General features: G+C 45.4%; 1 protein-coding gene across 1 annotated transcript in view; it reads left to right on the top strand.

Moving 5' to 3' along the window:
• Positions 1-14,218, top strand: part of LOC146181463 (uncharacterized) — a 40,929-nt gene extending 26,711 nt beyond the window's left edge. Inside the window, exons 5-13 of the mRNA XM_084576514.1 lie at positions 607-717; positions 3,198-3,284; positions 4,407-4,532; positions 5,665-5,739; positions 6,145-6,249; positions 6,804-6,899; positions 8,075-8,129; positions 9,719-9,773; positions 11,328-14,218. Of these exons, the coding sequence (XP_084432640.1) occupies positions 607-717; positions 3,198-3,284; positions 4,407-4,532; positions 5,665-5,739; positions 6,145-6,249; positions 6,804-6,899; positions 8,075-8,129; positions 9,719-9,773; positions 11,328-11,337 (720 nt within the window). The 3' untranslated portion in view covers positions 11,338-14,218. The remainder of the gene's footprint in view (positions 1-606; positions 718-3,197; positions 3,285-4,406; positions 4,533-5,664; positions 5,740-6,144; positions 6,250-6,803; positions 6,900-8,074; positions 8,130-9,718; positions 9,774-11,327) is intronic.
• Positions 14,219-14,910: the final 692 nt, after the last annotated feature.

Here is a 14,910-nt window from a genome sequence, read left to right as displayed (position 1 = left end):
GCACATACGCAGTCTGCGACATGTTTCCTCATTTATATATGCTAGCTGAGCACTCAGTTTGCATTGACGTGTCTTAAGTGAACAGTAGAATAAGATTTTGCTTGAACATGTCACATTTCAAGTCGCTATGTTCAGTTTGAAACATGGCTTGACTTTTAATATGTATTGAAAGCTGACTGGATTATTTGAGTGCCGAACCTATATGAGTACTCCTTTATTGCAGTTAGCATTCTTCTTTTGGTCATGCTATGCCAGATGCAAGAGGAGCTAGATTTGCAAGAGGAGCTGGCAGATAGGAACCGTAATGCTGTCATGTCTTACATTATAGGTGGAGCGTATGTCGCCCAGCTCGCTTTCATTGTTCATGTTTCCTGTATCGCTGCTTCTGGCATGTCATGCAGATGTTTGCTAAGTTGAGGTACTTGTTGGTCTGAGAAAAAATTCCTGTGCATCTTATGCATGCAAATACTTGCGTTGATGTGTTAGTGCAAACTGTCGAGCAGTACCCGGATTCCTTGTCGAGAGAAATTGTGCTTTTACCTTCCAACATGTGGCGTTGTGCTGGGAAAGGTGTCATCATGCTTGTGTGTTTGTGTGTGTGCGCAGAACGTGGCCAACCTGGGCAGCCAGGTGTCCAGCCTGGAGAATGGCCTGCAGGCTGTCAAGGAGCAGCACACCAGCCTGCAGGCACTGCGCAAGGACCTCGACCAAGTCAGGGTGAGGCAACCTGCATTGTTCCCCCATCATAAGAAGGATGCTCAGGCAGCCAAATTGTGCACTAACAGCATGGTGAGAAGAGCTATCTTTGGGCTAATGCTTCACTGTCACAGTAGTAACTGAAAATCTCATATTTGTCCACTTTTGAATAGCAGTATTGCCTAAGGGCCCCTAAGCTGTAAAGGACATGTGAGCTGTGTGCCACTCGTGGTCATGTGGTGCGAGTGAGAGCACTTGTGCGGCTCGGGAAAACTGTTTCGGGAATTCTCTGTGGACATTGATGAGAGTGTCAGCTTTGTTATAATTTCTTTTTTTTTGCCACAATTGCTTATGGATTCCCTCTCATCCATTTGCCTTTGCACTCTGAACTTTTACACCCAGATGTATGGCTGCAAGTTCAAACATCGCATAATTTCTTTTTTTTTGCAAGCAAATGGTAAACCCAAATCATTCATCCTTGAAGTTAAGTCGGTGGACAGTGGGCTTCATACCGATATGTGCAACTGACATGCATCTGGCTGCATTTTATACAGGCTCACCTTTATCTTATGTTCACATGATGCATGCCGTAGTTTGTTGCCAATTTTTTTATAATCACATCTGCTTTTGGCTAGTGTTTTGGGGCATCTTGTGTATAACATCGGGCTGTTGTGGCAGCTTAGTGATTCTCCCATTCGGCCACTGCTCCAGGATCATTGCATCGAGTCCCGGCCTCAGCAGCCATATTTCGATGTAGATGAAATGTAAAGCACCCGTTGAAATATCAATATCAAATATCAAGGTGTAAAGTAATCTCGCTCTTCACTGCCATCTCCTTCATGGCCTATAGGTTGGTTCTCCTTGTTTGACCCCATACTGTTCCTGTTGCATGAAACTGCAGTTTAATTGCTTAATTGTGACTTTCTTGACATTTTGTGAGTTTTGAGTTCTGGCCATTTTATGGATGTGAGAGGAAAGTCTTAGGTGCATAGTCATGTTACTGCCAGTAAATATGTGTTGTAATATTTTATATTGACAGTGGGGCAAAATAAGCTAAGCTCATGCTAAATGTACTGGACATGAAATGCAAATTGCACCTGTTTAAGTTTTGTAGCGAGAGCTACATTGGCCTCAGTCTCGCCATTTCGCCGTGCCTGTTCGTGCCTGTCCGTGAGAAGAAAAAAAGAACAAGAAGAAGAAGACAGATAATTTGGTAGTTGGCAGAGGCTAACTACAACAACAAGTTGCTAAGACAGAAGGTTCGTTTGAGCGTTGTGACGGCGGTGTATCCCAGAGTCCGACGTAGAGAAATGTCATACCACTAGGAGTCTTTTACACCCGAATGAGGATGATCAGCGACGAGAGGCAACGGTTGCTCATACGTGAAGTGATTCCCCTATGGTATAAATAAAGCTGAAACCGTAGAGTAAACTACTACGTGCAAAAGCCAGGTCTTTACTTTCAAGCCGAACCTAAGCGTAGCCATGCAAATTGCTCTCGCGTAACTCCAGTTTTAACCACGAGCTAAACCAGAGCTAATTTTTTGTAACTATTTATTTTCACAGCTGTTCCAGTTTACACAGAAATTAAATGGATCACACATCAAATTAATTGCTTGTGCCACTGCCGTGAATTGTATTTTAGCAACTAAGCTATGTGAGGTTTTTGCAGTGGTGCAATAGTTGTTTTTATGTGATGCATAATATAGGTTTTCTATATTGTGTTGTAACCCCTGCTTACTGTAATGCCTTTTCAGGGGATGTGAATAATGTTTGGTAAGTGAACAGGAAAACAAGTCAATCACTTGTTCCCAAACCATTGATCTGCAAAAGTTTTCAGTTGCCATTGAAAGGTTATGGGCTGTGATGAAAATTTTTCTATTGCCAGACTGTCTGTCCACTTAGCACCGCAGAAGTTGTCATTGTATGAAGGTTTACAGTCACCACCACTTAATACAGAAGCTTCTCAGGGTTATGAATGCCATCTGTGTTGCTTAGCTCATTCAGGTTCATTGAAGAAGTGTATAATCAACTGATTGGACAGAGAAATGGTGCAATGACCTTCATTTGACTTGTGGGGTTGTTGCCACTTTTTTTTTTCTTTTCTGCCTTTCTCCTTCAAAGAAAGCAGTGGCAGTCGCCCATGGCAATTTAAGTGATAACCACTCTTTAACGCCTGTCAGAGCTTTCCCGCAAGAGCCAAAGCCAAGACGAGAAGTATGGCACTTTGCAATTTTGCCACAGAATGCATTGGCCAATCATATTGAATTCTGTAAGGCTTCAGAAGTGGCATTTCAGAAGTAGCATCAAACTAAAAGGTGACACTGCATAGTTAGACAGCTTGGATCAAAATTTTCAAATATAAATATTGTACAGCTTACCTGAACGACAGAGCTATGCTGAGCCTAGCCACGTGCTCCCTGTTTCTCATCAAAATATGTTGCAGTGTCCGTGGCTTCGGCTCACACCCAATTCACACAGATTGATCCTCTTTGTCTCCAGGAACAAGTCCAGAGGGCAAGCAACTCATCCTCGTCGGCAGCAGATGACCAGGGCGCTACCCACACCAACTTGCACGACTTGGAACAGGTGAGAAGCCTCATTAGCCTGAATTAGTCGCTTCTGGCATGAACTCAGGGCTGTATGCAAACACTTGACATGGGCACTTCCAGCCCTGGCTGAGCCCGATCCTGACTGAAGTTTCGAGTGAGCTTGACATTTAACGCTATGACAAAATCTCATTTGATCTCATTTGATCTTATTTCATGGGTGCCAACTGCAAGAAAATAGCGCAGGTAGGTCGTGTGCATTGGGAGCATTGTGTGAGAACAAAGTTAAAGCAGAGGCATGGGGCCTGATGTATGGCCACTGCAGGTGATGTATACTAGTTCTCACTTATTGTACTTCTTGCTTCTTCTTTTTGTGGGTTATTGGTTGTGCTTGGGAAGCATGCAGTTGTGTTTACTGTCCACTTTTTGTTTTGCAAAATGTTTGGTTTGAAATGAGTGTGACTGTGGCTCCAAAAAAGCTCTCACACATAGAATGGGGAACTTAAACTACTTCTATTGGATTGCTAAGTGGCTGTCACTGGGTATGGTAGAATGTTGTTGCATTTTCTGAAAAGATATGGGAACACAGTACTGTATCCGGAAAAAACTTGTGATCTAAAACCACTCTGACATTGAAAACCTAACTCGGCAACAAGTAGAAAGTCATTTACTGGTTTCGATTCCTGTCCCCAACACAGCTCAGCATTTTCCATAAAGGCTGGTCGGAGGTTGTTAGTGCTAGATATGAAGAGTTTTTCTAATGCTTGTAGATGTCTGTACATATATACATTCTTCAAACCATAAAGGAATCTTTCCAACATAACCAGTCCAGTGATGGCAATGGTGAAAGTAGACAGGCTGTGTGTGTTATCACAGGCTCATCTTCTGGTGCTTTGCCTCATTGCACGAAAGAAGCTGCTCTGGTAGTTGACCACAAATGGGCTTCCTATATCTCATGCTTCAAGTCTCACCTCACTTATACGTTAGCGCACCTACCATAGGTTGCTAAATATATAGCGTAGCCAGAATTTGGTCAAATTATAGTGTAACTCTTGCACGACATTCTAGGCACCCCATTGCTGGCACATTATCCTGGGTTTCAATACCCTGTTGTAAGTAGTGGGGCGCAAGTGTTCTTGAAAGTATCAAAACTGGTGTGCAGAGCGTTCAGCGCTGCCTGGGTGAGGTACGAGAAGTAGTGGACCAGCGGCTAGTGGGCATCGAGTCTGACCTCAAGGAGGTGCACACCACCACCGAGAACCACACCGACATTCTCCTCCGGCAACAGGTGGGTCATCATCCCCACCAAGGTCTCATTGACAGGGAAAGAAGCTGCATGCTTGAAAGCTGGCACATCTGCTTATTTTTGTTATGATGTGACATATTTATGGAGCTTCCACATTTTTGTGTTAGCTTGAGAGCCTGAGACAACGGATACTCAGTTTTTTGAGCATCAACAGCTTACAAAAGGGTGCTAAGGGGTCCCTCATGTCTCGGCTTCCACCCTTCATGCCTAATGTGCATGTCAACAGGGGTGCATATGGCGCGTCAAGAACGCCCAAACTCAGAAAATAATGACTGGCTGCACCGGTCAAAACTGTGCGATGAACAAATTACGTAATTAGTTCCAAAATGAAGTCTGTGAAACTAAGGTTGAGGTCGAGGCATGAATAGAGTTAGGTGCTTAAGGGCTGCAGAATGCACTCCTAGAAACTCCAAGGCTCTGCAGAGGCCATTTTGGGGATCTTTGGCCTAAGTGCATTGTGGCTTGTAGGGAGCATTACTTGGAAACGTACCCTCTTTGGAGCGTTCGCCAGCGTGGGAAATCACACATTTACCTTTTTTTATGTTTTTTCACTTTTCATGGTTGTACCTTGCTTGGCTTTCATTGCGCTACGCATTTGGATCGGAGTGCACAAAAGAAGTTGCAACACTTGCAGTGGGGAAGTTGGAGCACCTGTGCATTTGTGGTATATGAGGCCATTTAGGCTAGGGACATTTTGTGTCGATTTCAGTCGAATTTGTTCGTGATGTACATGTACTGCTGCTTTTATGAGGTATTTGGGGAAAGTGCCAGGCCTGATGACCTACTGAATGTACTGCTCCTGAAGGATACATCTGCCATGTTGATACTGAAAAGCTAAAGGACTGCTAAAGAGAAAAAACATTGAGAGAGCTAGCTAGGACTCGTAATGAACTGTTCAGTCCATTGGTAGTAGTTTCCAACAAGGTCTGCAGCGTTAGACAGCAGTGCGCGTTGTTCATAGTAGGGAATTGCTGTTGCACACACCCATACTTTACAGTGCTCCATAGGACCACTGGCTGGTAGCTTGACTGGTGGTGTGTTTTGATGAGGGGCACTAGCCGTGTCACAACACACTTCTCTAAGTGCACTGCTCTTTCCCTCCTTCCCCCTCCAGACCCAACTTGAAGGTGTGCTCAACTGCAGCCACACCTGCCCAGCCGACCTGTCTCCCGAGAACCTCAGTCTGGCCGTGAGTGGTTGCCTTTTCTACGGAAGCGGACACGTTTCACATGATTCTGGGCACACGAAATGCAGGGAGCTGTAGAGCAGCTCAACATCTATTCCACTGGGTCATCAGCCTTTGAAACGACCAGCACGTCTCTTGTGACACTTGCAGCTGGAGTAGCAGCATCCAGGGGACATTCTTTTATTAATGTTAGCATTTAGTTTTCTGTAGCTGTGAAGCTAGTACAAGTGACTGTAAGTTAAAAAAACACATATTATCTATGTTATCCATGTCCCTTTCCTTGAGGAAAGAAAAAGCACAGAATTGTAGTCACAACAAGCAATTATTTGTTAGCCAGGCTATTTGAGTATTGCACCGGCATGCCCGTTGGTTATGTCGCAGCCATTTGCTCTTCTTCCTTGGATGCAGCTCGACCGCTTGTGGAACCCCAACGTGACGACAAATGGCTCCGTGGTGGTTGCCCTGAGGGATGCCAGCCACTTGGGCACAGTCTACCAGGGGCTCCAAATGCAGGTGGGCTGCTGCTGGTGTTTGCCTACCTCTCACACCGTAATGGTGGTGCATTGAAGGGGATGTGGTTACATTGAGTGCACTGGTTCACTCTCATGGCAGTGATTTTCAGTGCTCGGATTTCGCATAGGTTGTGATAGCTTGCAGCACGGCGTGGTAGCAAACCTCTGTGGTCCTTTGAGCGAATCTGCAGCCTTTGGTTTCTCAAGTGTGCATCACTGCTTCAGTGAGGGGAAATGTAAAAGTGACACTTTTCTGCGTTAGTGTGCTTTATAAGGATAGATCCAAATGAATGCACAGGCCTATATGGTGTATCACTCAAGCACATATTGTGGCATCAACATGGCTGATGAATGCAGACACTTATGTGAAAAGGTGAACGGTAGAGTTTTATTCACAAGTATCTTTTTTGTTTTAAGGCATTCCAATATTGTGCCTTTATGCTTAGAAGTTTGTTTGGTGTCCTTCTTCGTACACTGTGTGTACATAAAACTTTTTTTCTCAAGTTTCAGACCATAACAGGCAGTTTTATTGAACTTATATCCGTTTGCTTGCAGCTTGGTGTCAATCGTTCAGCGAGTGATGAAGTCGCCGAGCTTCTTCAAAAGGCTACTCTCTACACACGTTCCCAGTTACAAAGCTCTACTACACAGGTAACCAGTGTCACTGCCCATCTGTGCCATAGTACATTAATACATAAGCTCATTGAACTCTGGGCAAATATTAGAACTTCAATGGGACAAAAAAATGTTATTCTGACCACATTTACTGGCTCTCGTCGAAACAGGCTGAGCAACGTATCCCATGCAAGGTATTTTGACATCACAAAGCAAGGATACACTAAAAGCTCATGTATTCAAACTTCAAGGTCCTGGAAAAATATTTTTGAAACTGTTAAATGGTTGAATTATCGAATGTCTCTAAAAATACTGACAAGAACTGCTTGCATCGTAGCATATTTGTTGAAATGCAGGGCGATGGTAGCTTGCTTTTGGGATGGGAACAACGGAACAATGGCTATTTCTCATTTCCATCCCCTGCATCCGTCATGGTGCCATGTGGTAGAGCTGTGTCTTGTCACAGGTGACTGTGTCACTTGTGAGGAGGCCTCACCACGCAATGCATGAACAGTGCTTGACAGGTACACAGTTTTGATGCAGTGGAAGAACTGCGCAGATGGTAGCGGAGAAAATGCACAGTGCCACCAATTAGCATCCAAAACAACATGCATCCTGGCTGATGCAATGACGCAAACTGGCACGAAGCTCATAAAAGCGAGAGCGAAGCTAAATGGTTGGCATATTCATGGAGACAAGGTTGTCCATTCTTCATCATACCTGCTGTTGCACGCATGTAAGAGTTGCTTGGTCAACGATGCAGCATGCAGTTCATGTTTGAAAAGGGTTATCTTCATGATTGCTTACTATAGGCCTGCTTTCGGGAGCCCATTTGCAATAAGTGGTGTGGCCCATTTGAACGAATTAGAGGGTGTTCGAGAAATGGGCCTACATGGCCGTGGGCACTGGGACCGCGCCGACAGTTTGAAGTATGCAGATTTCCAAAATAAATGAGTGTTGAATTACTGAATGTAAAGGGGCTGAACATCGACTAAACAGTGTCACGAGTTTGTGGTGGTAATAAAAAGGTCTTGTTCATGGTGTATAGATTGAGCACTCCAATATGGACAGTGGACTAGAAGTTAGAATAAAGAGAGTTCGAATTAATGAGTCTACTGCGGTGCTGTGGCTCCATGTTTGTTGTTGAAAGTGCCGTTGCACCATGGTGCAGCTCTGGAGCCCTTGAGACGATCACATCTCTTTACTCGCAGCGGCCCACTAGTGCTGCCGTGGAGCAGGTGTCGAGCACCAAGGAGCCTAAATCAGGTAGGCAGCATTGCACGTGCATCCACCTGGTGTCTTGCACTGCTCACAAAGCAGCAAATGTAGGCACTGGAAGCTTCGGGATACACAGTGAGCAAACACAAAGTTCAAAGGGGAAGTATGTTGAAGGGAACATCTTGGGCAAGAACAGACTCCCATGCTGTTTAACCCTTTGAGTGCCTTTTGCCATACGGGTACTGTCCGAATTCTGCCCCGCGGAGCTTTTGCCATAGGCGTACTGCACTGACTGTGCATTTGAAATTTCGCACCCTTGTGAAGAAACGCACTTACTAAAAAGTACTCCCAACTTCTAGAATGTACAAGAAGTATTAAATACTTCTATGCTACCACCTTGCAGAGGAAAAAAAAACTGACCATGACCATCGTGTGGTGCGCTGCCTGCTGTGGCGTGCCCCGACGGTTTCAGTTTCTCTGCTCAACCACAACAGACGCACGAAATTTGATCTCTCTCTTTGTTACGACGCTAACGGAGGCCTGTGAAGACCTTCTAGGACTTACAAGAAGTGGTGCAAAGTATATGCCTTACCATCTTGCAGGAAAACAAAAATTGGATTGTGACCTTCAGTGCTATGCATGATTTGCAGATACTCCCGCACGGTTTCATTGCCTCCTTGCGATCGCAAGGGAATCGTGGAAGATGAATTCTTTGCGACGCTAACGAAGGCCTGTGAAGGCTGATTTTTATCTTCGTTGGTGCTCTCTCAGCTTATCAGCACTCACGAAGTGTCGTTGCTCTCCTGTTTAGTTAGTTTCATTGATGCTATGACTGTAATACTCTCCCTATATATTTTTCGCCTATTCATCCGGACTCACAATTTTGGTTGTTTAAAATCAGTAATAAAAAAATTTGACACTGGAGCTGAATGTTTTTGAATATGTTCGATATTTAAAAGGGTTAAGAAAAACTTCAGATGTTTGAAGTGATACTGTGCCGCTGATGCTGTGTTTTTGCATATTCCTGAATTTTCATTTTGGCACGTCACTTGATGTACGAGATTTATGTGGTGATAGCAGAGTTCTTCGCCTTGCTGGACCATTTAGGCAGCCTGTACTTGCCAAATGTCCTGCATGCATTGACCCAACCTGTCCCAAAAGTGGTAAAAGACTTGGTTTGATGATGTGGAGTTAAATAGGGGTGTGCTTTTGTGGCACGAGCATGTAGTCAAGGCGAATAACAAAAAGCTGGACAAGGTGAACAACAAAGGTCATTTGTAATGTGCAACACTAGGTCAGGTGACATGTGATTGCTGATTTCATGTGGAATTGTTTGAACTTTTTCTGCGGTCTGTAATTCCTACGTTGATTGCTCCCAAGCTAGTTTCTATACCTTTAGGTGCACATTTGTTGAGGCCTTGCAGTGTGAAATCTACCTTTCTTTACATTTATTCTTTTGCTTTCAAACATAAATTGCTTCATTTCATGCTATCCTAAGTCTCTGAACTGTGCTAAATAGTCTCGATGAGAAGTGGCCCTTGCTTTCTGTGGTTTCGTCGGTGTAGTTGTATCTGTGCAAAAATTATTCTGCTTTTCTGGCTGGTGCTGCTTCTGAGCTGTGCATCTGGTCTTTGCAGAAGGGGACGCAGCAGGCCAGCAAATTAATGCAGCTTCAAGTAATGCCACATCCAGGTGAGTAGCTGCCAAAAGCTTGGAGCTGCGCAGGTCACCTTGACTTGCTTCATTCATGTCGTGGTGTTTGCTGTGCAGCTGTAGTCATAATTGTCAAAATTTTGTAAATTGTTTTTCTTAATATGGTGATCGCTTTCTAGAGTTGTAGTACCGTGTTTGTCAACTGGTTACCTGTTCTTGGTACTTGACACAGAGGCTACTTTGCTGAAAACAAAGCTTATGTATGCAGGAAAAGGCCAAAAGAAGGTGTAGTCTAACTTGGGAGCTTTTAAGAAGATTATTAATTATGGTGGTGGTCGTGATGATGATGAAGATTTGCAGGATGTGTTGCCGCCACTGACCATTTTTGGTAGCGTACTGTGATGACACTGATATCTGCGACAAGGCCACACTGCCATCTACTGCCAGCCAACAGCTGAGAAGTGCATAGCTTTCTCGAGGTTGTCATCTTATTGATGAGTTCAACTTAGTGGTGGGAAACATTATTCCACTTCCAGCTCCAGATACGTAGACTATAAAGAGTGTTTTTGCTTGCGAATGAACTTAAAAGGGGTGCAGAAAAGAAGTGCCACGCAGTAAGTTTTGACTAAGAAAGCACGTTAAAGTATTCGTTTTTAGTCTCTCTTTAAATGACATCATCATATTTGAAAACGCATATGAACCTAAGGAATACTGCACTGCAGCACCATGTTACATTTCTTACCGTTCATGCCAGTGCTTTATTGGCCTGTGTGGTGATAAAGCAAACGTTGACATCTTTGCTGAAGCTGCACTAACAAGGCAACCTTGATGCGAAAAATGAACCAGGTGTAACGTAGCTGCATACTGCTGGCTAACCTTGTGAGCCACTTGTGAGTGAAGTGACAGCCAACACACTTGCAGCGCATTGGCACAAATAATCATCGCACATGACCGCCGCTTTCTGCTTTGTACATTGAAGAGTTGTCATTTAATCAATGCCTGCATATGCCTTTAACTGAGAGTGCAGAAGCAGTCCCGATGCTCCTTAGCTAACAGGAGGGAGCATCAAGGATGTGGAAGAGAACATAAAGGCTGTGCTTTGCGGAAGATGCAGGGAGCTTCAATTTGAAATTTTATTTATTTACAAATACCTTACAGGCCTCGAGTGAGGCATTGTGTAAGGGGGAGCCTTTCATATAAAGCAATACCTTCCCTTAACTGCCACTTTGGTTCAGTGGTTTTGGCATTTGGCCGCTGATGCCACAGTTGTGGGTTCGATGCCATCCGCCATGGCCGTGTTTCAGCGACGATGCAAGATATGAAAATTTCGATAAAACTCTGTGACATCAGTGCGCGTTAGGGGTCCCCGGTTTATCTAGACTGGTCCAGAACAGCCCACCATGGCATCGCTCATTAGTGATGTCATGTCGCTAGAGGACATTGAAGGGGCATTAAAGCAGGTATATACCTGCTGCTACCAGCCATACCCTGCTGAATATGCGAGTTCTTGTTTGCTTGTAGGTACCTAGGTACCGTTTACCCATTTGTGCTGGTATGTACTGCTTTATCAAGCATGCTCTGGTCGTCTTGCAGGCAGCCATGACAAAGGCATCTGATGACGGCTAGTGCGAGTGCGCTGACGTGAGCCCGGCGTCCTAGAGTCCGTCCTCCGTGGCACGCAAGTGGTGGCAGGCCCCCCAGCTGCAGCTGTCAGCAGCAACTACTCCTGTCCAATTGGCACCCCCGCCCCAACACCCGCCAGGAGCGAGCGTCGCAAGCCAAGACAAGAGATCCAGCAGGCAAGCAGTGATGCCTGCACCCACTCGCTGAGGAGCTTCGTTTTGTGCGACCAATTGAGATGCTTCTGCGTGAAGCCTCATCTCGCTCTCTTTCTCGTTGGGTAACCTCGGGGTGCCTGTGTCTTGGCTGGCCAAACTGATGTCCGTCATTTCTCGGTACTTAACAAATGTGGTTTCTAGAAGTCGCGATACAAGCCTATGGGAGCATTGTCTCCGGAACATTTAGTGGCAGGGAGGAGTCTAGGATGGAAGAGCATTTCACAGTGTGGGACCTGCGTCATTTATTTATTTATTTATTTTTTTTTGTGAATGGCTAGCAGTTTGAAAATAACTGCTAGTTGTTGGCAGATGGGCAAAATTGTTAGATAGCAGTAGCTTGTGGACTTATGCTATTGTGGTGGTCTCTACTCGACCCGTATTCTTTCTAGCTCTTACCAGCTGTATAGGAGGTATTGGCGTTGTGCCGTGTAGGCAGGTAATTGCTGTCAAGGCCTGCTCATTCCATTCAACTGTGCCGTTTTCCAGTTTTGAACACCACTCCCCAGAACACTTGCTAAGCTGTGTAGCTGGGCACATTTCAGATGGTAGATTCTTGTTCATACCGTGGTGAAACATAATTTTGTGTCATGATTTTTCTCAGGTATGGGAGCATTTTTATGACGAAGGCTTTCTAAGTAGTGCTAGTGACGGCAGCTCACTTTTGTTTTTACACACTACAGTGATGAATCCTGAAGTGGCTCATTCTTATTTGTTATGTGCAGAAATAAGTTAAAAACAAAAAGCGGCCTTTTGTGGACAGTGGTTGAAGGTAGACTTTGTGTAAGCAGCTCATCCTCATTCCGAAACGTAAGCATCCGTGTGTGCATGTGCGTGGTGAAAAGATCACTTTTTGTAAATCGCGCAGCTTAGCTTTTGGATTAAGTGGCCAACAACATTTACACATGCTGGGCCATCTCGGCATGTCTGGCTGCTGTCAAGCTCGTCCTCAAGAGGCTGGTTTTCGTACCTCTACACAGGCCTTATGAGCCGTGCTGGCGTTTTAGTTGCACTGCTTGACTGTATGTGAAAGTCAGCGCTTGTCAACGCAGACTGGGCATTTTAAATATCACTGTTATCGCCTTGATGGCATGGCTAGCCCATCGGAATGAGATGATGCTCTTGCAGTGTCGTGCTAAATTTTTTTTTCCCCGAGACAAAATACATGGTGCAAATGATAGGCACCACGAAAGGGCTTGGCTTGCACGTGCTGCGGGCAGCCCGAGAATTCGGTGCGCAACTTTTGCTGCTGTTGTAACTTGGTCCAAGTCTACATGCATGCATCAATGCAGCTACTTTCAGTGGCCGACTACATATAGATGTTAGGTCCATATGTGGTAGCCGGTCATTGCTCTCTTTGCGGTCAGTGTCAGCACATTCTGCCTGTTGGCACGTCGACCACTGCTGCTGCATTTTCTCAACTTTCACTGCTTCCTTTGTTATTCGCACTTTCCTGCATGCAGTGTTCAGCCCCACAGCTTGAGAAATCTGGGAAATAGGTTAGATGAGAACAGTGTGGCCCTCCAGTAGTCACACATTCACAAGAGTAGTTGGTGTGAGTGACCCTTTTAGTGTGGTTCAAGTGGTTGGGCCACAACTTTTCTTTTTAATAGGGGGGAGTGGATCACCCAAGGCTGTTTCATTGCCTCCCTGTCGTCCATTCGCAGTAGTTGTGTTCATGGCCACCAGGGGAAAATGCAGCAATGGTCCTCGGGTGGTTTGCATATCGCTTTCAGTTTGGAACACCGAATACTGGTGCGCTTAGAAGGATTTTGTTACCTGCTGAACACTCTTCCATTTTTGTCACAAGCTTCAAAGGCCGCCCACCGTCGTTAGCAGCCCCCCTCAAGCTCAAAACACTCGAAAGGCTTTTGTGGACGCCATTGTTGTGCCATGGGGGCGGGTGCATTTCACTCCGAGAATTAATATTCAAGGTCCGCCCTGAAACTGTTATTCGAGTGCGCCAAAAGGATGCCTTGTTAGCCCGTGCCATTTCCTCTGGGCCTTTCCTTGAATAGAGCGCCTGTCACCTGTTATTGAGGCAGTGATTTGCTGTTTGGCTTTGCTCCAGTGCAGGCTTATCCGTCAGTTTGGCGACATCCCTTGCGTCCATGTAAGCTCACGCGGCCGTGCGCTCGCTGCCCGTGACGTCCACAGGAAGGAAGTCGTCTCGTGAGCAGAATGTGCCATACCCAAGAGCTGTGGTGGCTTTGAATCTATGATCCGGTGCTCTGGCCCGTAAAGAAGGTGCTCTGTTCTCTCTCTCAGCCAAAAGGAAGGATATTATTGCAACCAGCCTCCAGGTCTGCCTCAGGACGAATTACCGAATGATGCCCTCAGAAGATACCTTCAACCAGTGGCTGTTGTCATGGCACTATGTGCAATCACCTCACATGTGCTAGAATGGCATTGCAGGCGTCTGGTACGTGCAGAGCAACTAACTGTGACGTCGCGAGTATCTCTCAAAGGGCAACCATTGCTTAGTCGTTGAGGTGTATCCAATTGTGGGCACCTCTGCTCTTGATTGCAGATGCTGCTCATTGCAGTAGCACTCGTTCAGGCTCTGCAGTGCGTCTTGCAAAGTCTGCGTAAGGTCTGCATCCTCCCATAGCACCGCAGACTGCGCTGCCATCCAATGTAATCCTCACGGGGTCTGATAAGAATTATTTGTTCGCGTGTGTTTTGGTGCGGGTCAAGAGGATGGCTCATCTGTTGGCCATTGGCGACAATCTAAAACTTCTGTGCCATAGCTTGGACAGAAGCACTCTTTTTTCTGCTGCTCAGCTTGTCAAATTGGTGCGCGCAAAGTGTGAAGCAAGCTGTGAGAGAGTGTATGCATGTTAAGTCGATTCCTGTCACTTTAACGCTTCCTTTTCTAAGAACTAAGACACCGTGTGTTGTTCAAATCAAGGTGTTCCCCCTGAGGGTCTGTGGGAAGCTGTCACAGATGTCACTTTCTCATTGCAGCGTCATTCTGCGCAGTTTCCGGGGAAAAAAAACAATGCCCTTATAATTGCTTTATAGTCTCTAGCATATAAGATGCGAGTGGCACTATTTGTGTGAAAAGCCATTGAGGAGAGCTGGTCATACTTAGCCATCCTTCACATTTCAAGCACCTCGTTAATGTAGCAAAATGTCGCTAAGTTACCTCGTGTTGTGTCACCCTTTTGCTATGTCAGATGCAAAATGCGAATTGTGTTGCCAAGGCAGAAAGAAGGGAGAGCATAATTTTATGGGCTGAAAGCGAATTACTGAATTGCTTGCTGTGTTGAATTTAGCCACGGCATACAGAGGTCCGATTTGGGTGTGCATCAAAACATTCACCTCTTTAAAGGGCTACC

Source organism: Amblyomma maculatum, chromosome 8 (genome assembly GCF_055883805.1).
Source record: "Amblyomma maculatum isolate TAMU_Amacu chromosome 8, ASM5588380v1, whole genome shotgun sequence".
Lineage (NCBI taxonomy): Eukaryota > Metazoa > Arthropoda > Arachnida > Ixodida > Ixodidae > Amblyomma > Amblyomma maculatum.
Note: the sequence above shows the minus strand (reverse complement) of the source record. Positions and strands in the feature narration are given on the sequence as shown.